The sequence below is a fragment of the Ursus maritimus genome, unplaced genomic scaffold, assembly GCF_017311325.1.
Source record: "Ursus maritimus isolate PB19 unplaced genomic scaffold, ASM1731132v1 scaffold_17, whole genome shotgun sequence".
NCBI lineage: Eukaryota > Metazoa > Chordata > Mammalia > Carnivora > Ursidae > Ursus > Ursus maritimus.
This window is the reverse complement of record NW_024424119.1, coordinates 41,142,525-41,166,512: the sequence shown is the minus strand read 5'-3', so window position 1 is coordinate 41,166,512 and position 23,988 is coordinate 41,142,525. Positions and strand designations below refer to the sequence as shown.

Below are 23,988 nucleotides of genomic sequence, written 5' to 3'. Positions count from 1 at the left end.
GGGGATAGAGAACTGGCTGCAACACAGCCGGTCGCAGGTCCTCGGGGAAAATCCTTCCTGTCTTGGGGCCTGTCAACCCTCTTGTGAAGTTGGGTTGGTGGGGGAGCTCTTGAAGTGAGCGCCCTTGGTTTCTTTCTTCTGGGCTTGCCGCTATGTTCACTTTATCCCCTCCCCTCAGCAGCTCTGTGAGGCTGGCCTCAGGGATCCCATTTACCTGAAGTTCAGTGGCAGACCTGGGGCGGGAGCCGAGGTCAGTTTGACATTTTACACCGCCATCCAAGGTGAGCGCTCGGGGGACAACGGATCATTTCTGTCCTGCACTCACCGCGCGACTCTGGGCAAGCTCTTGTCCCCCTGGAGACCTGAGTTTTCCCGCTTGCTAATAGTGATATGCGCTAGAATGGATGTGGAGGGCAGTGCCAATACCTACGTACCGCACGGGAGAGGACGGAGCACAGGACGAGCTTCCAACAGTTCTTGACACATAGGAGCTCAAGAAAAGTTTATTAAGATTCTCATTACTGTTACGAAGCAGTCCGCTTCCCCTACAAACGTTTGTGGCTTCTTCCTCACCGCGGCTCCGTGCGACCTTGCACAAGTGTCTTAGCTCTGGGCCTCACACTCCTTTCTGCACTCTGGCGGGTTCCAGAAGGGACACGAAATCTCCCAGATGCTTTTCAGTGCTGGGGCCGAGTCCGAGTCCCTGGGGGCGGGCCGCAGGCGGCCGCCTCTCAGCGATTGGTGGAGCTTCCCGAGGCCCCGCCTCCCGGGGCCCTCCCCGCCCGTCACAGGCCCGCCTCGGGGATTAAGCAAAAAGTCACCGCCCCGCCCCGCGCCGGGATTGGAGGCCTTTGTTTGCCGCTCAACTCCAGGAAACCACAGGCGCGCGGCCACAGCCAGCAGGTGAGGCGCGGGGAGGGGCTCGCAGTGGGTCCCGGACGGGTGCCGGCCCCTCGCTGGGTCTCAGTTTCTCGGCCTGGGGAATGGGGAGGAGAGTGGACAGCGCATATGGGCTCCGATCCACAGGGTCTGCGCTGCTTTCGGCCTCTCCCACGTGGAAACCCCACGCGCATGGGAAGGAGACGGATCGCCACTCCCGGAATGGGAGGGAGCCCTGGACGCGCGATCAGTGTCCAGTCCTAACCCCGCCGGCTGCGGGGTTCCTCAGTCTCCACCTTCGGCCTCAGTCTCCACCTCCGCACAATGGGGGCGTTGGCTTCTTCTCTCCCTCTTTCTCTCCAGCTGGGGCGGGTCTCAGGGCGGGGAGGGGTCCCCAGGGAATCCGGGGGTGGTCCTTGGCGGGGCCTCGGGCTGTGTTTGGGTTGGAGGTGTGGCCCGGGTAGCTGTGGTTACCGGGGAGGTGGGACTTCTCTGTCCTGGGATTTGTGCGAGGTTGGTTCACCCGGCAACAACCCGTGTAGCCTGACAACTCGGAACCGCACAGCCTCCCCGGACGCCTAACGCAAGTTTCTTTTCCTCTTTTTGGCAGGGGGAGGGAGGGAGAACAAGGGCCAGCAGTGAGGGTGGACAGCTCCGACAGTGGTAGGAACTGGAATGGACTCAGAAATCAGGCAACCTTTCTTGGTACACAGACGGGGAGACTGAGGCCCAGAGAAGGGGCGCGTCTTGCCCGAAGCGCACAGCAGGGCAGGCGCAGAGCTGGCCTCTCCCCAGTGTGATGCGGCTGCTGGCGCTGGCGCTGGCGGCGTGACATCTTGGACGAGACTTTTCCCGGCTCCTTTCGCCGCTTTTGTTGAAAGCCATGACAGGTTGGAGAGGATCATTACCTACGTTTCAAAAGCTTCTGCTTCTCAGTGATAAAGTTGGAAAGGAAAGTTGTTGATAACAAACCCGGGCTATTTTGGAGGGGAGAAGAGTTGCTGAGACAGGTTGCAGAGAAAAGAGACATTGTTTCTGACCTCTAGAACAGAAGGAGAAGAAATTTTGGAAACCAAAGCATGACGGACTGAGGTTAGACACGTATAGGGACTTCCCAAGAGACTTTTCCAGGCGCCATCTCTGGAGTTCGTGGGTTTTATTTTTTGGCTGTTGGTTTTGTTTTGTCAAGAAAACAGAATCTCTGCCCATCTCTTTGAGGGGGCCTAAGTCTGGCGTAGGGGTATGGACCCCATGGTGTTTTGGGTACTTTTTGAGTTTATTCTCAAAGGCGGTCTCCGTTCTTCTGCGGGAGGAGAGGGTGCCCACGTGGGGCCTTCGCCTCCCAAAGTCCAGTGGTTTGCACATGAAACATGTGATGTGGGCCCTTCTTGCGAGGGGATTTCATCAGCTCCCACCAGCCCGCACATCCCGCAGAGGCGCCAGGGTTGGGGTTAGCAGCGAGGCTGGGGTGTGGGGGGGGATGTTCCCGCCCACTGCTGCTGTCATGCTGAGAGCGTATTTTGGAAACTCCTGCCTGCCAAGGACGTTTCAATTTCCCCCCAGGAGGGGGGAAGAAAGGCTTTTTAAAGCATCCAACTGAATGACCAGACAGATGCCAGGTCCTTTTCACGTTTCCTCAGCCCTGGGCGGTGGGACATATCTGGGCATGGGGAGTTAGAAGACCTTGGTTTGAATTCCCAGCCCAGCTTGCCTTCTGAACACCTCAGTTTTCCCCTCTGTAAAATGGGCATGGTAACACCCACCCCAGTGCGGCTTTAAGGCTGAAGTGAGATGGAATCACAGAAAGTTTCATTCAGCCCGTATTCCAAGTTTGGAGACGAGGAATCTCGGCCCCAGAGAAAGGAAGTCACGATAGCATTGACACCAGTTATTGGTTATTGCTTGCTGTATTCTAGCCACGGCGCCAAGGGTTTTCCTGCAGTGACTGAGGTCTGGGAGGGCAGGAGTTTTTGTCACCAGTCACCTACCCGGTGCCCAGTGTGGAGCCCTGCACAGAGCAGGTGTTGAGTGCGCTCTTTGATCTCCTAGATTCTAGCATTTAGTGTTCACATTGTTGCCAGGAAGTGGGTCCTGTTATTGTCCTCGTTGAACACAGGAGAAGCCTGAGGTTCAGAGAGTTTAAGTCACTCACCTGAGGTCACACAGCTTTGCATGGGGGTTAGTTCGTCCTTACTTTGGGGCGCGTCATCTTGTGAGAGCTGATCGATCGTGTGCCTCTCTTTCCAGTGCCGTGCTAGTGATATCACATTGGTAGCTTGAAATTGGCCATAATACGGGTATTTACACTATGGAAATCAGCAAATCGGGCCGCAAATCGGGCGTTTTCTTTCCTTTCCTTTTCTTTTTTAAGAGAGCTGCATGTGAAGGGTGTTGTGGGCTGGAAGGCCAGCATTGCTCTGCATGGCAGCCAGGAAATGGAGGGTTTCTGGCAGTGCTGGAGCCCCAGGGGTGCCAGGCCAGAAGGCCCACACCCCACTGCAGCTCCCCAGAAGTGTGGGATTTGGGGAAGGAAACCTTTGTGAGAGGGGGCTCCTACTCTGTCACGTGAGTCATGCAGCGCAGCAGCCGTCCGACTTGGGGGCATGTCAGTGTGAGCCTGAATTCCAGGCCAAAGTGTCTGGCCTTTAACCTGAAAGTGACAACAGCCATCCATGCTCTTTAAGCAGGGAAAGGCTTGATCAGAATGATGCTCTGGGAAGATTTCTCCAGCAGCGGGTGCTCAGGGCATGGGAGGCTGAGCCAGGGGTGGAGCGACTGGGAAGAGGCACAGGCTGACCTGGGAGCCAGGAGGAGGCTAACAGCGCCCCTCCTGTGTTTTCTGAGTCCCTCCTGTGTGCTGCGCATGCGCGCACACCCGTGGGAGCACATTGTCGCCTTACTTTACAGGCACTGCCCTGAGAAAAGGGTTACCCTCTGGAGGTGAGGAGATCAGAGGGTTTAGAAGAGCTGCCAGATCTGGACCCAGGCCTTTCTGCCTCAGCCCCTTACATTTTAAATTCCTGGGTCCCTCCTTCATTGCAGCATACAATCCCAACTCTAGTTGGCCAGGCAAAGTCCAGTTCGGTTGTCAAGGGTGACCCCTTGATCCCAGGCCTGGTCCTCCACCAGCCCCTAGACCCTTGCCAGCATTCCCTATTCTGGGGGAGAGGCTGGTGATCGGGGCCAGAGTGGGATGCCCAGCTGGCAGTCTTCTCGGAATCTTGAGTCCACAGCCAAGGACCAGGGACCAGGAAGGGCCTCAGGGGCCAGGAGGCTGCACTCAGCCCCCCTAGGTCAAGGATTCATTTGGAGGATGATGCTTTACTTGTGGGTGCATACCCAACTCTACCTGTAATGTGCTGTGTGACTCTGGGCAAGTCGTATATCCTCTCTGGGCTTTTCCTTGTCTGTTAAATGCCTGATGGTGAGGATCCAATCAGACAACACATGCCGTACCCCAAATGTGAAGAGTGGCTAGGGCTAAGATCTCTTCCTTTCCCTTTTGTGATTTTCATACATTCCCACATGTTGCATAATGGCTCTGTGTGCCAAAAAGAGCACATAGTATCAGAGTTTAGAAAGAGGAAGAGATCAAGTGTGGGAAGGGAATTACAGAATGTCACAGAGCGTCAACGCTCCAAAGGGCCTCAAAGGGCCTAAGCACTCTCCTGACTTGCACAGGCAGGGAAACTGAGGCAGGGCATGCCCAGGGTCTCGTCGGAACAAAACACCACACAGGTGTGCAGTGGGGGCTTTTGCTTATTTTGCTTGTTGTTGTTTTCTTAAGAATAGTAAATACTAGGGGCACCTGGGTGGCTCAGTCGGTTAAGCTACCGACTCACAATTTCAACTCAGGTCACGATCTCAGGGTCATGATCTCAGGGTCATGAGATCGAGCCCCACGTCGGGCCCTGAGCTCAGCTAAGAGTCTGCTTGAGATTCTGCTTGACGTTCCCTCCGCCCCTCCCCCTGCTCACGTGCTCTCCCCCCTCCTCACATAAATAAATAAAGTCTTTTTAAAAAATCAGGATCTTAAAAAAAAGAATGGTAAATATTCATTTTACTCCTTTTGTAAAGCAGCTGTTATTTTTAGAAAATACACGTAGGGAAAAAGTAGACTTGCCTATAATTGTATTACTTGCTATATTGTGACCATCCGGCAGCATCTCTCCGTCTCCCTTCTCGCTTCCTCCCTCGTTCCTTCCCTTCCTCCCTATTTTACTGTTTTGTTTTTTCTTTAAGGGATTCAAACTGGATAGAGATTATTTTATAACTGGCTCGTTCCCTCAGCATGTCACCTTTTTCCACATCACTGCGTCTTCTGCCACTTTGGGACTAGTAAGAGCTGCGTAAAATCCCTTCGAGTGGAGCTACCATAGTTGATTTCCACGACCCCGTTACTGGACACTGAGATTGCTTCCAATCTTTTCACGTACCGCAAGGTTCAGTCGCAAATGATTAAGACCGTACTGTCTAGATTCAGACAGCTTGGTTCAAAGTGAGCTTCCTCTCCTGCGAGATGGGGATACTAATTCCTGCCTCCCTGGATTGGCACGAGGATTAAATAATGACATCCGAATCCGTGGAAAGGCCTGACGTAATAGGTGCACAGTAAAGTTTTACTTGCATGTGAGCAGTGCATTCCTGGCATACACGCACTTCTTTGGCTGGATTCTTCCCTTGGAGCGTGAGTTGTGGGTGTCTATGTGTGCAAGAGTGTGTGCGTGTGTGTGTTTTCCTCCATATGGCCACATCCTCCTCGTAACCCATGTTTTGGTTGGCTGAGGAAGGCCTGCCTCCTCTCCTCCTTCACTGTTCAGGCTGCAGACATGGTGTCGATCTGGACTGGTGAACCCTGGAATCGTTTGGGGGGCACAGGAAAGAGGGTCACAGGGAAATTCTCCACTTGGGAGAGCTAGCCATCCCTTTTTCTGTGCAAGACCCAAAGCGAGGGCTGTGGCTGATATTAGGGAAGCTCAGAGCCAGGAAAATTAAACTCAAGCCTGCAGGGAGCAGGCCATATGGGTGTTTCATGGATCTGGCCAAAGTCGTGTATTCATGAGCTCTGTGCCAGCTGGGCTGTGGGCCAGGACTTTAGGTGCGTAGTCTCATTTATCATCCCAATGATTCTGTGAAGTCGGTATTACCCCTCGTTTTACAGAAAAAGAATCTGGGGTTCAGAGAGGTTAAGCAGCCTGCTCAAGGCCACACAGCTTTCCCAAAGAGAACCTGGAGGTCTCTGCCTACGAAACACCTGTTCCATAGACCCCTGTACCGTGTAGCCTCCCATCACCCTGGCATTTCCACCTGTGTTGACAAGTGGAATCCAAGAACACAGGAGACTGAGCACTAGAAGGTCATTTCTGATAGCCTCAGAGATAATCTCATTAAGCCCCAAGGCTCCAAAGCTAAGAGCACGGAAGGCACGTGTTCATTCTCACTCAGGCTATAACTTGGGTCTGCACTTCCCTGGTGCTTCTTGGCCAGCTCCTGCAATCCTCCCCTGCCCCCCAGATTCCCTGTGGATTTTAACTACAGGGTAAAATCAGCAACGTGGGCCAGAAGGAGTGGACGACCTTAGGGAGGGTTTTCATTTCTTTCAAGGAAGGGACTCCCATGAATTCTGAAGTTGCCAGCCCCTGCTTCCCCGCTACCCGCCATGGCTGGGTAGCCTCATGCCCCCCCCCCCCGTCCCCCTGGGCCCCAGGTCGTTGTGTTCAGGGCACATGATGCCAAAAAAGCAGTGCCCATCCCGGTCCCGGGCCATGTCCTGGGCTGCACCAGAAGGCTTGAAGAAAGGCAGACCTACGTTCCATTCTTGTTACCGTGCTGGGCACTTAGGTGGGGCTCAAGAGGGCATGTGGAGGGAGGCCGGAGGGGATGGCTGAGTGGTGGGCAGGGGGAGAGTGGGTGAGGATAGCCTTCATGGTGCTGGAGCGTCAGGGCCCAGGGGCTAGAGAGAAGGAGTGGCTGAAGGCTCGCTGGGCCCCTGTGGTCAGGACGGTCAGGACGGCAGGGTTGTGCGGATGCAGCAGGATGTGGGCGTGCTCCTGGTTAAAGGACTCAAGCCTGGGGGCCAGAGGATTTTGTTATTGTTTGTTTTCATTTTGTTGGGTGACCAGGAACTAATCCCTTCCCCATCTCCCGGCCTCAGTTTCCTTACCCGTAAACGCGATCGCACTCCTGTTCTGCCTACTTCCCAAGGCTGTTCTTAAAGCATCTAGTACAAGGACCAGAAAGCAGTTTAGGAAAGCCCCTGCAAGGCTCTGTACGGAACCAGAGCTTCATTATCGAGTTAGAACATTGCTTAGTGACTTGCAATTAGCCGGTAATAAGCTACACTCCCAATTTTATCACAGGCAGGTATTAATTCTCTCTGCTGGCTCCGTGGCGTGAGCACCGAGCATTGTCATCAAGAGGCGGATCTTCGTATGCTTCGACCTCCACTGGCACGCACCTGCTTTGTGCCTGCAGGCAAGTTTCTCGGGGCCTCTGTTTACCCACCGTAAAACGGGGACGTCATACCAGCCTGCCTGGGTTGCGAGGGCCACAGCCAGGCTTGGGCGACTGGTTAGAGTCCGTAGATGATCTAGCATGTGTTTGCTGGGCGTCTGCCGTGTGGCAGGCGCTGTGCTGGGCACTGGGGGTAGAACGGTGAACACTTCAGAGCTCCCAACTGCCAGAAAGACAGACCTGAGGTCTAATTCCCAGTCAATCCCCGAGGAGGGCCCGTGGGGCTGAGGTCTTCAGGTCCCCTGGAAGTTCCCAGGGAGAAGAAGTGGGGTTGGGTGATGTGGGGGGGGGGGAGCACCGTGCATTTGTCCTGGGAACAGCAGGGAGCGCCGTGAGGAGGGTGGAGAGTAGGGGAGAGGCTGGAGCAGCGCCTTCTTCATGGTCTTCCTCAGAGCAGTGGGCAGGATCGGAGGGTTGCAAGCCCAGAGGGACCATGTTTGCACGCTTCTGTTTTGGAACCAGCCCTGGGGTGCAGTGGGATGAACAGATTGGAGGGACCCCAGAGCTTCCCGGGAGAGGCCATTGCAGGGGCCGTGAGTGGATACAGAGGTGGGGCGGGTTCTGGTGAGATTAAGGAGTCGATGATGGATTGTTTATGGGGTGTAAGGGAGAGGGAAAGGTCCAGAATGACGGTAGGCTCTGGCTTACGCACCTGGGCAAGAGATGGACCAAACTAGGGAGGGGTGGGTTTGGAGGGTGGCGATGTTGTGAGGTCACTTTGGGACTCCTTGCTTTGGTTGAGGATGATTTCGCCTGTGGGTGGCGTTGGTGTGCCAGGAGGGGGTACAGCACAAGCAAAGGCAGGGAGGAGGGTTGGTAAGGCCTGGAGGGCAGGGGGCAAGGAGATGCTCGGGAGGCTGTCTTCTCTGGTGTTAGGCGGCTGCCCCTAAGATGGGTTTGGGGTTATCCAGGGGCCGTGGGGCGTGCCTGGCAGCGGCAGCCACCTGGCACTGATGGGTTGATGGCGGTGCTGCCTGGGTTAATGACCAGGGAGGGAGGGTGAGTGAGTGACAGGCCCGTCAGGGGAGCCCGCCCCTCGCACAATGGCCCACATGGTTACCAGAGCTGGCAGGGAGGGGCCTCATTAGGGTTTGGCTCTGCTCCATGTTGGGCTGGGGGCTGCCAGTAGAGCCTGGCCGCCCAGATGTGGGTAGAGGCAGGCAGTGGGGAAGGAGGAGTGAGTTGACTGCTGGGATGAGGGCACCTGGTTCTAGCCCCTGGCTTTGCCAGATACTCACAAGCTGACCTTGAGAAAAGCTGTCCATTCACTCACTCATGTTCCAGGCCCGCAGCTCTGCGCGGTGCAGGCGTGACCTCATGGAATCGTGGCAGCAGCCCTGGGGGATGGCTCCCCTTCTTATCCCTGTTTTACAGATGATCAAACAGGCTTAGAGCCAGGAAGCCTCCAAGGTCACAGAGCTAGCAAGAGGTGGGGCTGGGATTGGAACCCAGGTCTACACTGACTCAGGATCCATTTTCCTCTCCTACACGGCTCGTTTCCAAACCTGGCTGCTCGTCAGAATTGCCTGGAGGGCTTTTTGGACAGTACAGAGGCCAGAGTTTCCGTTTTCTTTTTGTTTCCTGATTCAGAACCCCTGGATCCTCTGTAGGGCCAGTGTGAGGGGTCACATATATGGCGGGGGTGGGGGGGGGCCCAGACCCTGAGCCTGCCCCTCCACCCCTGCACCTGCCTCTCCCTCTTGGTTCGCTCTGCTCTGGGTACACAGCCTTGCTGTTCTCAGGGAAAGCCCAGCTGGTTCCCACCTTGCCCTTTGCACTTGCCCTTCCAGAAGACTCTGCTGCCGGCTCTTCCTGTGGCTCGCTCCTGCCCCTCTCTTCCTTCGGTCTCTTGTTCGAATGTTACCTTCTCACAGAGACCTTCCTTGCCAACCCCAAACCCTCCTCTCCAACCCACTACTCTCTGACCCACAGATTCTCGACCTGGGCCACATGTCCCAATCACCTGGGACTCTTTACAGTTGCTAAGGCCCAGAGACTGATTCTGTTGGTCTGGGTGAACCTCAGGCATCAGAAAAAGGAGCCTGGCATGTGGATCGCCACTCCATCCCACCCTTCTGGGTCTTGTCCATACCTCTGTCCACGTTTGGTTTATTGCCCTGTGTTTCTGTTGAGAGTGGAGCAAGGACTTGGCCTATCTTGTACCTTGCCTTGTTCCCAACACCTCGGCAAGCTCCCAGCGGGGTAGCTCAGCAGTGCCTATCGAATGAGTGAATGGGATGAAGGAAGCTTGGGAAAAGGTAGCTTGCCCTCTGATAAGTCCTGGGGACAACAGGAGAAATTCAGCTCATCAGTCAATCCCCCACCGCCAGTGCTGCCTACAAAATCCCACAGTAGCTACAGGCCCAGCTTGGGGTGAGGACAGTGGGTGGGGTGGCAGGGATTGCTGCAGCCTCCCTAAGATGTTGGGTTGCAGGATGGCAGACAGGACAGAAGTCAGAGCCGGAAGCATCCGGTCTGAGCTCCCATTGTACCATGGGCACCAAGGCCTGGTCAGGGAGGGAGCCTCAGCCCAGGCCGTGCCCTAGAGGGTAGAGGCTGCAGAAAAAGCTCCTAGAAGGTGGAAGCTGCTGGAGGCCTCCTTCCAGGCTTAGCATGCTGTGTGACTTTGGCCACGCCTCTGACCTTCTCTGGACTTCAGTCTCCTCAATCCGTCCTTCGGCCCAGATGGTCCCGATCCCCGAGGTTGGGAGTCCCTGCGAGTCCTTCCCTGGGCAGCCAGACCCGCAGAGGGCCTACAAGGGGTTAAGCTCCTCCTGCTGACTCTCAGTCTGCACACAGACAAACCCCCTCCTTCTGACAAACACTTGTAGGAAATCAGGCCAGGCGCTTCCTGCCCAGGCGAGGCGGCCTCAGCCGCAGCAGGGGCGGGGAGAGGTGGGGAGCGATGCTTGTCTGTGAGCCGAGGCTCGGGCTGGCAGAGCGGCCTGGAGGCGGGCCAGGGCGCCATGGAGTCAGGGGGCTCCCCAGGTTTGGAACAAAGACCTCACAGGCAGATCCCCTGAGCCTGGGCCCGCAGGATGGTGGTGGAGCCCGAGAGAGGTAAGGGCGTGAGGCGGGTGGAGAGGCCGCCTTCCCTCTGGACTGGCCAGTCACAGACTCTCTGGGACGGTCAGGGCAGCTGGACCAGCCCAGCCAGGAAGTTACAGCTGTGGCAGCTGTTACTACTTCTCTCGCAGCTTAGGGAGTCTGGCCCCCGGGGCAGGGGTGGATTTTTGGGGCATTTCCTCAAGCTTCCGGGCGCTGGATCCCAGTCCAAGCTCTGATTCTGAGCTCTGTGGACCTGGACACGCGCTGGTCCCTCTCTGTGCCTGAGGCGTCCTCATCAGCACATGGAGAGCTGGTCCTCGGGCTGCTAAGGGGTCTCAAAGATGATGCTCGGATGAGGGGCAGGCCAGGAGGCAGCAGGGGGGGTCCCCCACTAGAGAGCAGGCCCCCTCTGCCGCATGTAAGGACCCCAAGGGGAGCAGACAGCCAGCTCTTCGGGCCAGTGGGGCTAGAGTCCGCAGCAGCCTGGGCACCTTTCCTCTTTCTCCTCGGCCTCTGATGTTGGGAGACAGCTGGGGGCGGGAGGGGTACATCCGGAGAGGGGAGCACCTGGGGCTTCCTCCAGGGACTAGTTTTTGGCGGGAACCCCTTGAGAACAGGAGGTCTGTGCCCAGCCAGCTGCTCCGGGAGGGCAGCCGAGTTTGGGGCTCTGAGCTCAGCCTTTCTGGAGGGGCCCAGTCACTTGCTACGGGGAATCTCCCTTCCCCTTCCTCGCGTCCTCCCCATACGTCTGATGGACTTGGTTTCAGTGTCATGGTCCCCGGGTTTGAATCCCCCAGCTGCACTTCCTGTCCCCAAGGTCTTGTGAGAGCCAGCCAGCCACCTCTCTAGATGTCAGGGTTGAGGTGGGAGCCGGGAGGGGGGCCCCCTGCATAGCCCCGGCTGGATTGGGAGGGGCATCATAAGGCTTGGGGAGGCAAAGCTAGGCTGCATGGCTGCAGTTGGCATGGGACAACCTGAGAGACTGAGCCACAAAGACAAGGGTCCTCCTTTTTAGAGTAGCTGAGGGGGGCAGAGAAGCCCTGTGTGTGTGTGGTGGGGGCAGACCCACTTGGGAACCAGAGAAAGAGATCAGAAGGGGCTAGTAGTCCCTTGAGAGAGCTGGGGGCAGGGCCAGTGAGGGGAGAGGGGGAGAGGAGAGGAGCCATACAAGAGGAGGGAGTGGTCGGTGCTTCCCAGTGAGGCTGGTTTCTCCAAGGCAGGCAGGGACCCTGACCCTGACAGCCCAGCGCCTGAGGGGATTTAGTGCTCACAGGGTTTTTTTGGGTTCAGCCCCCAGTTCCTATGGCTAGGGCCTTCACCCTGCAGCTGTCATGAAGGCTGACTGGAGCAACCCAGCCTTTGACTGCCATTCGAGAACCCCTGCCTATAGCTATCTGTGAAGTTCCATTCATCCTTTCAGACCTCTGTGCCTTTGCCTATGCTGTTCCCTCTGCCTGGAATGCCCTTCCCCATTCGTTGCCCAGCTGAATGCTTCCTTCATATAACCCTCGATACTGTTACCCACCACCCCGAGTAGAAACTTTGGGACGCTTTGGCCCGTTTCAGGATTCCTCATGTCTTCAAGAGTGCTTGGCACACAGCAGAAGGTCATGGGTTTTTTTAAAGTTAATTTGCACCCACTGGGTGTTCAGTATACATCTTCGTGACTCTGTGGTGGGCCCTCAGGATGGAGGAGGGAGGTGTGAAGCTGTCGCCCTCAGGAGCCATGGTCAACCGGGAACCTCAAAGTTCATTCGGCTCCCCCCCGCCCCCCAGCCCACACTCGAGGGGCAGTAACTCCTTGCAGAAGCCAGAGCAGGGGGTGCTTTCCCCACCTTGCAGTGCGGGGACTTTCAGCACAGCCGTGGACGAAGAAGCAAGAGCTCCAGGCCTGGAACCTCGTCTCCACGCACCCGGCGACTTCTCTTTCTCGGCCGCCCGGCGAGGCCGTGTCCTCATCCCGGCCTGAGGTGGCCGTGTGATTGGCACCCGAGTGTGTGTGCTGACTGACCCACGGGCTGGCTGGCTGGGGCCGGGCTCCGTGGCACCGAGGGCCGTGGCTTGCCCGGAAGCCAGTGGCCTTGCTCAGGAGAGGCTCGCAGGTGTCGGGGCCTGGGGAGCATGCGCACAACTCCAGCTCAAGACCGCAGCTGCCTCTGCCTCGCCCTGGGTTTCAGCGAGGACTGAGTCATCCCAGGAGACAGGATGTTCCTCTTTGCGCACCCAGGGGTCCCTGTGATTGGGCAGCCGGCTTTGCGGCAGGGCTCGAAAAAAGCCCTTTAAAAAGTCAAAAAACCACATGCCGCCCCAGCCCCTTCCTCAGTGGGGATTTCAGGAAGAGAAAAGCAGTGGCCCTTGTTAGCACGTCCCACACCTCCCCAAGCAGCAGGGCCCAGAAGGCCTCGCCGCCCCAAAGGGTGGGCCTCACCTCAGGTGTTTGCTAAATGCAGGTTCCTGGGCCCTATCCCAGGGCCACTGAGTCTGGCTCTCTCCGGGTTGACCTAGGAATCTCAAGAACCCTCAAGCTATAAAGGCCCTGGCGGGGATTCCCGAGAGGGGTGCAGGCCGTCAGAGGGTATGGGAAGCAAGGATTAGAGCTTCCCCTTAAAAGATTTATTTAATGTTGCATCTTTTAAAAAAACTTTGGGGGATATATTTTTCCGAATACGTGTATTTTCTCTAATACATCAGCGTGAAGGTGCACATACGTAAAGGTATCAGGCTATCTGGAGAGAGAGAGCGTGCGAGCAAATACATGTTTCTGATGAGTGTTGTGACAGAAAATTGGAGATTACTGGCCCAAATGAATAGTTTCAGGTCTTGCTCTGTCACTAAGCAGCTGGGAGCTTATGGCCAAGTCACTGTTCCATGCCAGGCTTCAGTTTTCTCTTCTGAAAAATACTTTTCCTGTGACCCGCTTCCCCGTGTGGGGTGAGGGCAGATGGAGAACGCGCAGGCGGTCACGGAGCGGGCACAGCGTCTGGGGTGGGGTGGGGAGGCCCACAGGGTGGTCTGGAGGCAGTTCTGGGGGTGGGGGAGAGGAAGATGGGGCACAGGAGAGGGGATGAGGCCCCCCGAGGCCTGCTGCGGGCACAGGGGCTGCAGCCAGAGACCGTGCAGTGTGGTTCCCTCCCTGTCCCTACTCCAGCCCTTGAGAAGGCTGCAGGCTTTCTTGTGATGCGCTGTTCCCCGGGGAACTTTCTGTCCAGAAATAGTTGCCTGCTGACTTTTCTCAACCGTATAAATCAAGGCTCTGACCAAACCGCAAGTGCTCGCGAGGCTGCAGGGACGCAGACCTGTCTGTCCTCCAGGGAGGCCTAGGATTATAGACACCGTCTCTCCACAGCATGGGGGGAAGAGCTCGGGGCCTAGGCTCTGAGGTGACCTGTCACCCCAGCCTTGTCTTGCCCGATGGGTGGCTTTGGGCATGGGCCTGCTACTGTCTGGGCCTCAGTTTTCCCACCTGCAGAGTCAGGCTTTTGTATGAGCTAACCCGGAGCTGCTAGGGGTGTGGGGGGGGCGGGGGGGGGACCATGCCGCTGCTCTGTCAGCTGGGTGCTTGGGGACTGTTGGCCGAAGCACGGGGCTGGGAAAGAAAGGCAAGGGGAGATGAGAGAGAGAGAAAGAAAGGAGGGAAAGGAGGGGACGATAGAAGGAAGATAGAAGGAAGACTCCCTCTTCTGGCTCCCTCTCCCGAAGCAGTCAGAAACTTCTAAGCAGCAGCTCTGGTGTGCTGTCCTGAGCGTGGGATGCACCGAACGGACCTGAGAGGCCCTCCTGCCTCTGGTCACCACCACCTCTCCTTGCCCACGCTCTGCTCTCGGAGCCCCCAGGCCCTGCCCCAACCCCACAGCCGTCGGGGACACGACTGCCCTGTTGCCCCTTCTTACCTCCATGGTGCCTGGGGTGCCCCTGCCTGGACTTGCTCTCTCTCTCTCTTTTTTTAATTTAGGTGAAATTCACATACCATAAAATTAACAATTTCAAAAAGGGACATTTATTTAGTAGATGTGTAGTGTTGTACAACCGCCGCCTGTATCCCGTTCCGAAACATTTGCATGGCCCTGAAAGGGAACCTCATGGCCGTGGAGCAGTCTCTTCCCATTCCGCCCGCCCCCAGCCCCTGGGAAGTGCCAGTCTGCTTTCCATCTCAATGGATTTCCCTATTCTGGGTATTTCGGAGAAATGGAATCCTACTGTATGTGACCTTCTGTGCCTCACCTAATGTTGTTCAGATTCATCCTTGTGGTGGCGAGTGCCAGCCCTTCTCTCCTTTCGATGGCCGAGCACTGTGACGTTGGACGTGTACCCCACAGTGTTTATCCACTTACCCGTCGATCGACATTTGGGCCGTTTCCCCCTTTGAGCTGTTGCGAATAGTGCTGCTCTGAACGTGCGTGTACGTGTATTGGTTTGAGTTCCTGTTTTCAATTATTTGGAGTACTGGAATGTTCTTTTCACCCCCCCCCAAGTCTGCATTCTTACCGAGGGGGGTCAGGGAAGGTTCCCAGAGGAAGTGGCTCCTGGACTAAGCCTTGCCTGCTTCCTAGGCCTGCCGTGTCCCCCCCAAGCCCCCCCGTGCTTCCCTGTCGTGCTCCCCTTGATTGGTAGTCGCTGACTGTTTGCTCCCTCCTGGGCTCTCTGTGTCCTGGCACCCACGCCTGGAGCCTGGGACACAGTGACCGTCGCTCACACACACGGAACTCTTGCCGGGGCCGGCCTCCGCCTCCTAACCCTGTATCGCAAGTAATTTACACAAGTCTTGAAGGAGAGAGGAATTATTTTCCTGGTTTTGCTATAGAGATCGAAGGTGCTGTGACTCGCCCCAGGTCACACAGCTTCAAGCGGTGGGAGCCAGGAGCAGCCCTGGGGCTGTCTGATTCCAGCGCTCCTGTTGGTAACCTGCTTGGAAGCTGGGAGGGGACTGGAGGAGTGATGCTGTCCCTTGATTGTGTCCACCACAGGCGGCAGGCAGGATGGCCGGTACTGAGAGAAGCTAGCGGTGACTCACGTGCCCATGGTGGCAGCTCTGTCTCCTGAAGATGAAGTGGCCCAGGTGAAGCGCAGGCTAGGCCCGATGGCCAGCTCCAGGACGGAGGTGCGCTGGGCTGAGCTGGGCCCGGGAAGGGGACCCCAGCGGCGGCGCTGGGCCTGGCCTGAAGAGGAAAAGGATGCCGAGCGGAGTGGCGGGAAAGAGGGGGCCTTTCCCAGTGCCACCAGCCCCGAGCTCCTGGAGGACTTTCGGCTGGCCCAGCAGCACCTTCAACCGCTGGAGTGGGACCTGGACCCGCAGGCTGATGAACGCCAGGATTCCGAATCGGGAGAGTCTGTGGGAGCGGGTGAGACTGACCCCCCAACCCCACCCCACAGGGGACTGAACATCCCACCTTCTGGTGGGAGGTGGGGGAGTGGAAGGTGTTTTAGTGATTTTTTAAAATTAAAATCCGTAAAGCCTATAATTTAAAAATTTAAATGATGTGAATTACATAAGTAGTAATGTTCATTGCAGAGAAATCAGCAAATTTAAGCAAAAAGAGAAAAATTACTTACTATCCAGATAACTGCTCTTTTCCATATGTAAATATGCAAATGTAATATGCATATGGAACAGCACTCTGAAACCATAGGGTAACCTGCTTTTTTGTAACTTGATAGACACGCACAGTTCCCAGCTCGTCATATATCCCGCCACAAGTCATTCCTAGTGCATGCAAAGCAATTCCAGGGGGTGGATATTCTGTAATTTGGGGGCCAATCTCTTGCTATTATAAATAATGCAGAGATGAATATCATTAGTACATCTTTGCACGTGTGATTTGATAATAACCTTGGTCATTTAAACTGCTTGGTCCCAGGGTTATGCCCATTTTTAAGATTTTCTAAAAATCCCAATTAGCAATGACAATGCTGCCATGCCTTATTTTCTAAAATGAGTGTTTCCTTTGCATGGAGACCAGCTCAGACTAAATTCCGAGTTTTGCTGAGAAGTCCCTTGTCTCTGAATTTTGGTTTGCCCATCTGTGAAATGGGAGCAGTAATACCACTGAGAATAGCACGATAACGTGGTGTCGGTTGCACTTACAACATGAACGAAACGCCCCGACTTCGGGTTCTATGAATCGGGCAGGCCCCCGTGGATGGTGGAGAAGGCATTAGGCTGGTAGCAGACTGTGCCATGACCCAAAGTTCTTTATGCCAGGTCTGCTTAAAGTGGGGCTCCCACTCAGGAGCCACTTCCAGCCCATCAGGGAGAGGTGACTGGCATACAGTGGGAGGAGAGGGCAAAGGCATCCCTTCCTAAGGTCACATGGTAACCCCTGGCTATGACATAATAGCCGCTGCCAATGTCCTTTGCCCTTACTGTGTGCCAGGCTCAGGGCTGAGCAGGGCACAGGCCGTGTCTCCTTCCCTCCTCACCATCTTCTGCCAGGTAGAAGAGACTAGCCTCCAGTCCAAGTAAGTGTTGCCAAAGAGGTCAGCAACTGGCCCATGGGCCCCAGGAAGGGATCAGAGGGGCCAAGATTGAACCCAAGGCTCCCTGGCTCCAAAGCCTGCTTTCCTCACCTTGCTGCATGATCCCCAGCCGCAGAGACTAACTCACCAGCATGGCTGGGACCTTGGTCCTAAGTCCAGGATTGCTGTGAGCCACTGCACGGTCTTTGGCAAGTTACTTAACCTCTCTGGGCTTCACGTGTGCTGCTGTAAACAAGGGAGACTTGCCGTAGGAGTTGGAGGATGTAAAGGTGCCAGGGGAAAGGCCACGGGGGAGCAGAGGGTGATACAAGGGTGATGACAAAGGTGTATCTCCCAGAGCAGAGAGTCTGTGTTTGATGGTCCCACACGTGTCTCATGAAACTTTGGATCTACCCCAGAGGCTGACATAGGTTCTAGGACAAAGTAGGTGCTCAATAAACATTGACTGCTGGATGATACACGGACGCATGCATGAATGGGTGGGTGGGTGGATAGGGGGATGGATGGGTGAGTGGGTGGGTGGATAGGTGGACGGATAGATGGATGGGCAGATGGATAGATGGATGGCTAGGTGGGTGAGTGGGTGGGTGGATGGGTGGATAGATAGAGGAAGGGAGAAAGGGGTGGATGGTTGCATAGATGGAGGAAGGGGGACAGGGGTGGATGGTTGCATAGATGAATGAGTGGGTGATGGATAGGTGAGGGGGTGGTGAATAGGTGGACGGATAGATGGATGGGCGGATGGATAGATGGATGGCTAGGTGGGTGAGTGGTGATTGAGAGATGAGTGGGTGGTAGACAGGTGGATGGATAGATGATTGAAAGGATGGATGGTTGAATCAATAGGGAATGGGTGATGGATGGGTAAGTGGTTGGAAGGATAGTGAATGGATGGGTAAATGGATATTTTTTGACCATATTGTCCTCCCTCCTTCCCTTCTTTCCTTCTTTCCATTCAGTCAACAAATATTGAGCACTTCCTCTGCAAATACAAATACTCTGCCCCCATGGAGATTTCAGTGTAGTGGGGGAGAAAAATACTAATGAAACGATCATGTAAACAAATGGAAAACAGGAGCTATGATAAGTGTATTAAGAGGTATTCGGTCCTATGAAAACCAATAAAAGGGAGAATCTGACCTAGTTAGGAGATCTGAGATTTCCCTGATGAGGTCAAGGTTGAGCTAATGTCTGAAGGACAGTTAGGAGTTAACTAGGCAAAGGGAGGGAGAGAGGACCCTGGCAGAGAGATCAGTGTGGGCAAAGGCCCTGTGGTTGGAGCAATGTGGCATGGCTAGAGCAGGGAGAGACTGAGGGGGACCATAGGAAAGAGATAGATTAGGAGAGCTAATGGGGTCTGGAGACAGGGATCTTAGGACCATACTCTGTCCAGGGAACAGGAAGGTATTGCTGAGTCTTCAGGCGGAGGATGAGGGGTGAGGATTAAGGAGATCATTAGGTGGCTACTGCAGTGGTCCGGGCAAGAGAGAATGTTGGCTAGAGCAAAGGTAGGTATTAAGAGCACTAGGTCAGTTTGAGAGCTCTGTAGGAGGTGATCGTGACAGGATCAGGGGGCAGAATGGATTATGGGGATTGGGTGGGGGTGGGGGGTGGGGGGTAGATGGTCAAGGTGCTGACCAAGCTTCTGGCTTGTGCAACTGGATGGGACGGTGTTCCCATTTGCTGAGACAGGAAATACTGAGGGGACAGCCAGGTTTGAGGACCAGGTTGGAGGACTCGAGACAACTAGAGGAGGTGCAAGGTAAGTACTTGGCCATACAGGGGCGATCACTGGGATTCTTGCCATCACTACAGAATGAGGAAATGAAAGCCCAGAGGGGTGAAATGACTCAGGTCACAGTGAGTCCAGACCTGGTATATCCTGAGCCATGACCTGTCTTTCCAGAGTTTGAAGTGGAGGATGTGGACAGCCCAGAAAATTCCAACTTGCCCCTCAACTGGCTCCCCCAGCAGGATCCTCACCTGGCCATGACTGAAGAGGAGCCGGATGAAGCCCTTGGAGGTCCTGAGGTGGAGGAAGCTGGAGAGAGTGCCCCAAGATTGGAGTATGAGACTGGTCTCAGCTCAGGGGGCAATGGAAACACCAACCCCATGGCTCTAGGGTGGAGTCAGGACACAGGCTGGGTGTCCTCTGGCAAACAAGCCAATGGAGACAAGCTTCCAGAACATTCTGAGGACAACCCAACTGTTGACCTCAGCTCTGTAAGATCCTGGAGCAGTGGGACCATGAGCCTCGACCACCCCAATGACAGCCTTGATTCTACCTGGGAAGGAGAAATGGATGTCCCCCAGCCCGTTGCCCTGGCAGAAACATTACCACAGAGCTCCAGTCACCACCTCCTAACCCCAAACACCAGAACTGGAGGAAGTGTTGCTCTGGCAACCCCCACGGAATTCCAGGACTCCTCAGCACCCCAGGCCCAGAGCCTCCAGCGTCCGGCAGATAAGTGGAAAGAAAGTACCAGCCTTTCCCACCCTCAGTTGGGGGACCAAGCCTGGAAACGGACACGGACATCACCTAAACCACTCCCTTCTCGATTTACCGGCTCCATCAGCCCCCCGAATCCACCTAGGCCAGGCCGCCAAGACAGGCTGCCACCCAAGCAGGGAGCCACTCTGGCTGGCCACTCATCTTCTGATGCCTCCAAGTACGGGCGGGGGCAGCTGAACTACCCACTCCCTGATTTCTCCAAGGTGGGACCCCGGGTGAGGTTCCCCAAAGATGAGAGCTACCACCCCCCCAAGGCCAGGAGCCACAGCAGGCAGCCTCGGGGCCCTGCCAGGCCGCTGATCTTCAAATCACCTGCTGAGATTGTACAGGAAGTGCTGTTAAGCAGCGGAGAAACCTGCCCGGCCCGGGACCCACCTCCTACACACCCCATCACCAGGGTACCCCAAGAATTTCAGACGCCTGAGCAAGCCACCAAGCTGGTCCATCAGCTCCAGGTAAGCTGGACCCATGTCTATAGGCATGTCACCAAGGCACCTGTTGGCCCAGAGTTCGAGGCAGTTTGGGTAGGAAGTCTTAAGACTGGGCCAGGAATCCCCTGCTGGTAGAGCGAGGGTTGTCCCCGAGCTGGGAACATAGCCCTAAGCCCTTTGCCCAAAAAGAGCAGTGCTTACACTCACGGCCCAAGGAGAATCCGCGTGTTTGTTTTTAACTTCTGCTGGGAGAAATTCAAAACATACAGAAGACAGAAAACGGTATAATGAACCCCCGTGTACCTGCCACCCAGCCCCCAGCAACCTTTTTCACCTATGGCCTCATCTCTTCCCCCGCTCACCGTACTGGAATGTTTTGAAGCAAATTGCAGGCCTCAAATCATCTTACCCAGAAATATTTTAGTGTGTATGTCTAAAGATAAGGACTCGCTCCGAAACGTCACGATCCCATTAACATACCTAAAAGCCAACACCAATTCCTTAATATTCTCCGTATCCAGTCCATGTTCAGATCTCCCCTGTGTCTCGTAAATGGCTTGTTTATTTCAGTTGGTTTGAATCACGTCCAAACACAGCTCATCTATTGCATGTGATCCATGTCCCTTTCAAGTCTCCCCCATCCCACCCCTATTTTTTTCAGATCTCTTTCTTCCTTTTAGTTTATTTGTTGAGGAAACCAGCCCTGTGCTGGAGGGTCTCCCACATTCTGGAGTTTGCTCACACACCATCTCATATCTCTTCCTATGTTCTACCGTCCTCTCCTTGTCCTGTATGTTGTCAGTCTGGAGCTCGAAGCTTTTTGGGTTGTAACCATCTGTTTATTTCCCCTCCAGACCACCCACTCCATGCGGGTAGGGATTTTTTTTTTTTTTTTTTTTTGGCAAGAGCATGTCACGGGTGGTTCGTTGAGGAGGCACGGGATGCTTGCTCGTCTCTCATTGGTGATGTCAGTGGCCACCGATGGCCGTGGCCTTGATCCAGTCCTCCCTTTGGGGGTGACAAAGCGGTAGTGTCCTAATGCGATCATTCCTTCTGCATTTACTTGCTGGAAATCTTCTATAAAGTAAAACTTTCCCTCATCGACTATTTGGTGACCAAGGTCTTGTTCATGTGGGAAGCACAGGAGAAATGCTTGAGTCTGTCCTTCTAATTACCAGTCTGCAGAGCACTGTTCCCCGACATCCTTCAAAGGCGGCAGGTGCCGTCTGTTTTTGCCTTTGTCCTGTCGTGACTTGTTGGATGAAGCTGTTCAGTTTTGTTTAGGGCAAGTAGAGACTCTGAGTACATGTGATTGTGATTTCCGAGTCTTCTATGGGACCCTTGGATGATTCATTCCATCTGCCATTAAAAAAACCCACGTAGGAACACATGGTCCTCCAGCGCTGGGAGGAGAGCAGTGGGGCAGACGGATGTGGGCCTCAGCCCACAGAGCCGACAGACGCACAGGGAATAGGACGGATGAGCAGACAGGTGCAGTCCTCTGTGACAGGGGTCATGCATCAAGGTAAACCAGCCCAGAGGCCCTCATCCCTGATGTACTGTCAGCGACATTAGCAGGCTGTCCTGCCGCCTCTCCCACTCAGAATTTGGCCACGGGGGGCGTGGTTTGCACGCGAGCCTGAGGGGGTCTGCTCAGCTCCCACCTCTGAGCTCTTACACTCTGAGGAACCCTTTGGGGGGTGGGCTCCCGTGAGGGGTCTCACGGTGAGGGGCGTGGGCGCATGACCGTGCTGCTCTCCCTCTCCTGCAGGAGGACTACCACAGGCTCCTCACCAAGTACGCGGAGGCCGAGAACACCATTGACCAGCTGCGCCTTGGGGCCAAGGTACCGGCTGGGGCAGGGTGGAGGTGGGGGCCTGGCCCCTGCGAGATGACACTGCCCCGCAGTCTTTGCTCCTGCCTCCTGAGACCCCAGGGATACAAGAACCCGATCCTCAGTCTACCACGGGGTCCCTCTCTGGCCCCGGGCATTGACCTTGCCCCTCTGTGCTCTATCTCCTTTATCACTGATGAGCTGTGATGTCCTTGAATCCAGGATTTTCACCAGAGCAGCTCTGGAGTCAGACCAGTTGGGCTCTGCTCCTGGCTCCATTGCTGACCAGCCGTGTGACCCCAAGCAAGTTTCTTGGGCTCTCTGACCCTCAAGGGAGTAGCACAGAGTTTCTGCTCAGCTCCTGGTGCTTATTTCCTGGGCCTGATCCTTCCCGAATGTCTCATGCACAGCCTCCCCCCTCACCCCCTGACTGAATGTCCAGTATGTAGCAGAGGGAGTGAGGAGGGGGAAACCCATTCACACCCATCCTGCTCAGCCCCCACCCTGACTGAGGAGGAGTCTGTGAATTCTCACTTGAGACCTTCCCCTTTCTGGGGGTGAGGCAGGAAGTGGGGCCTGTTGCAGCCCCTCGTGGCTTCCTGCTTCCCCTCCCCCGCTCTTGCCCCATCAGGCCACAGTGGAGGAGGGGGTAGGAGCTGAGGTGCAGAGATGCAGACCTTCCCTCTCCCTTGCCTGCTCTCTCAGGGCCCCCGCCTGGCCTGTCCCTGTCATGTTCCAGGACCCCTCCCCAGCCACAGGCTGCTCTCAAGCCTCCAGAGGCACTTCTGTGAAGTGTCTCCGAGGCAGCCCTGATAAGAAAACGGAGGAGGTCCTGTTCTGGAAGCAGTTGTCCTATGTTCCCACGCCCATCAGGACGCAGGCTGGTCCCTTCCATCCTGGCCTCCTAGGGCCCGTCGGCAAAAAGGGTTCATCAGACCTTCCTCCTGGGAGCCAGTGCGTTCCCTCTGATGTCTTAAGGCTCCCTTTAGCTCTCTGAGCTAAGGAACCAGAGTCAGGGTGGCAGGGCAGGGGAAGGTGGGGAGGACCTAGGTGGGGCTTGCTGAGGCATCCTCCCTGGGGGAACCATGCCCACATGGCTGCGAGCTCCTAGAAGCTCCAGGGAGAAAGGAACTGGCCATTAAATCCAAACGCTCAGCCCCCCATCTACCAAATTGGAAACCGGGTCCTTAGGAGGGGCAGAGGCGGCCAGAGTTCAAGGTCAGGGGCAGAGCCTTGGAGCACCTCCTCCCTCCCTCCTCTCCTTGCTTCCTCCTCTACTCACTTTAGAGAGTGAGTCAGTATGTGGAAAGCACTTACCAGGGCTTGGCAAATACTTCCGAAGAGATGGGGACTATTTTTCTTTTGAATATGATTAATATGAAGGTGTTTATTGGGTGCCCAAGCTGGTGTGGGCAGGGACGGACACCATGGGAGCACAGCTGTGGTGCCTCCTGTCATGGGTGCTCCCCCAACCCAGTGGGGACCCGAAGTCTCCCCACGGGCGGTCACCTTGTCCTGCCTGATGACCCAGACCCACCTCTGGTGTGTGAGAGGAGCATAGGAGGGAAAGTGGGAGAGGCTGGGAATGGTTCAGTACCAGCTCACCCACTCTCACTACTTTCTGGAAAAATGACTCCTTAGTTTGGGGGTTCTCCTCAAGAGAAGGGTGAGCACAGGTCAGCTAGACTCTTCCAGAAGCAGGATGATTCTCCCCTGGTCCCCAGTCTCACAGCTGCCCTGGTGGGGCTTACCGTCCTGGTGGGCTGAAGAGGACACGGAGCCCCATTGGGGAGGTGATGGCACGGTCCCACGGGGCCTGGGGGGTTCCGGCTTCCCGCTGGACTCTTCACCCTGTCCCCAGCTCTAGAGACTGTACCCTGAAGACTCAGGAGACCCCAGTGCGGCTTCCTGCTCAGAGCCCTTGCCGGGGAGGCCAGTTCATGGAGGCAGAAGTGTTACTGCTCCCTCAGACTAAGCCAGCGCAAGTGGACTCCCCAGGGACCTGCTGAGCCCACCCACTCCCCCCCCCCCACTCTGCTCAGAGCTCAAGGGGAGGGGTCGACCCATGTGGGAGAGAGCCAGGCTAGGGCGTTGCCCTCAGGACACCCAGGCCAGCCCAGTAGTGGGTGGGCAGCAATGGGCAGGGACCCGAGGGAAAGGAACTGGCATGTACTGAGTGGTAAAAAGGCCCCAGGCTAAGTATTACCAGGGTGAGCAGGATTTGGGCTCTGGTGCTGGGCATGTGGCAGAGGCACAGGGACAAGGCAGAAGGACAATGTTATAGTGACAATAACAGC

The 23,988-nt window shown here is 55.7% G+C and overlaps 1 protein-coding gene across 5 annotated transcripts in view; it reads left to right on the top strand.

Moving 5' to 3' along the window:
- Nucleotides 1-554: 554 nt before the first annotated feature.
- Nucleotides 555-23,988, top strand: part of AKNA (AT-hook transcription factor) — a 54,423-nt gene continuing 30,989 nt past the window's right edge. Inside the window, exons 1-6 of one of the 5 annotated variants that reach the window (XM_040631783.1) lie at nucleotides 555-903; nucleotides 5,122-5,566; nucleotides 7,243-7,353; nucleotides 15,405-15,779; nucleotides 18,821-19,881; nucleotides 21,629-21,703. In XM_040631783.1, the coding sequence (XP_040487717.1) occupies nucleotides 15,458-15,779; nucleotides 18,821-19,881; nucleotides 21,629-21,703 (1,458 nt within the window). In that variant the 5' untranslated portion in view covers nucleotides 555-903; nucleotides 5,122-5,566; nucleotides 7,243-7,353; nucleotides 15,405-15,457. Of the gene's footprint in view, nucleotides 904-4,879; nucleotides 5,567-7,238; nucleotides 7,354-9,624; nucleotides 10,453-15,404; nucleotides 15,780-18,820; nucleotides 19,882-21,628; nucleotides 21,704-23,988 lie in introns of those variants that run through there. The other 4 variants (XM_040631782.1, XM_040631784.1, XM_040631780.1 and 1 more) reach the window with 4 other exon arrangements.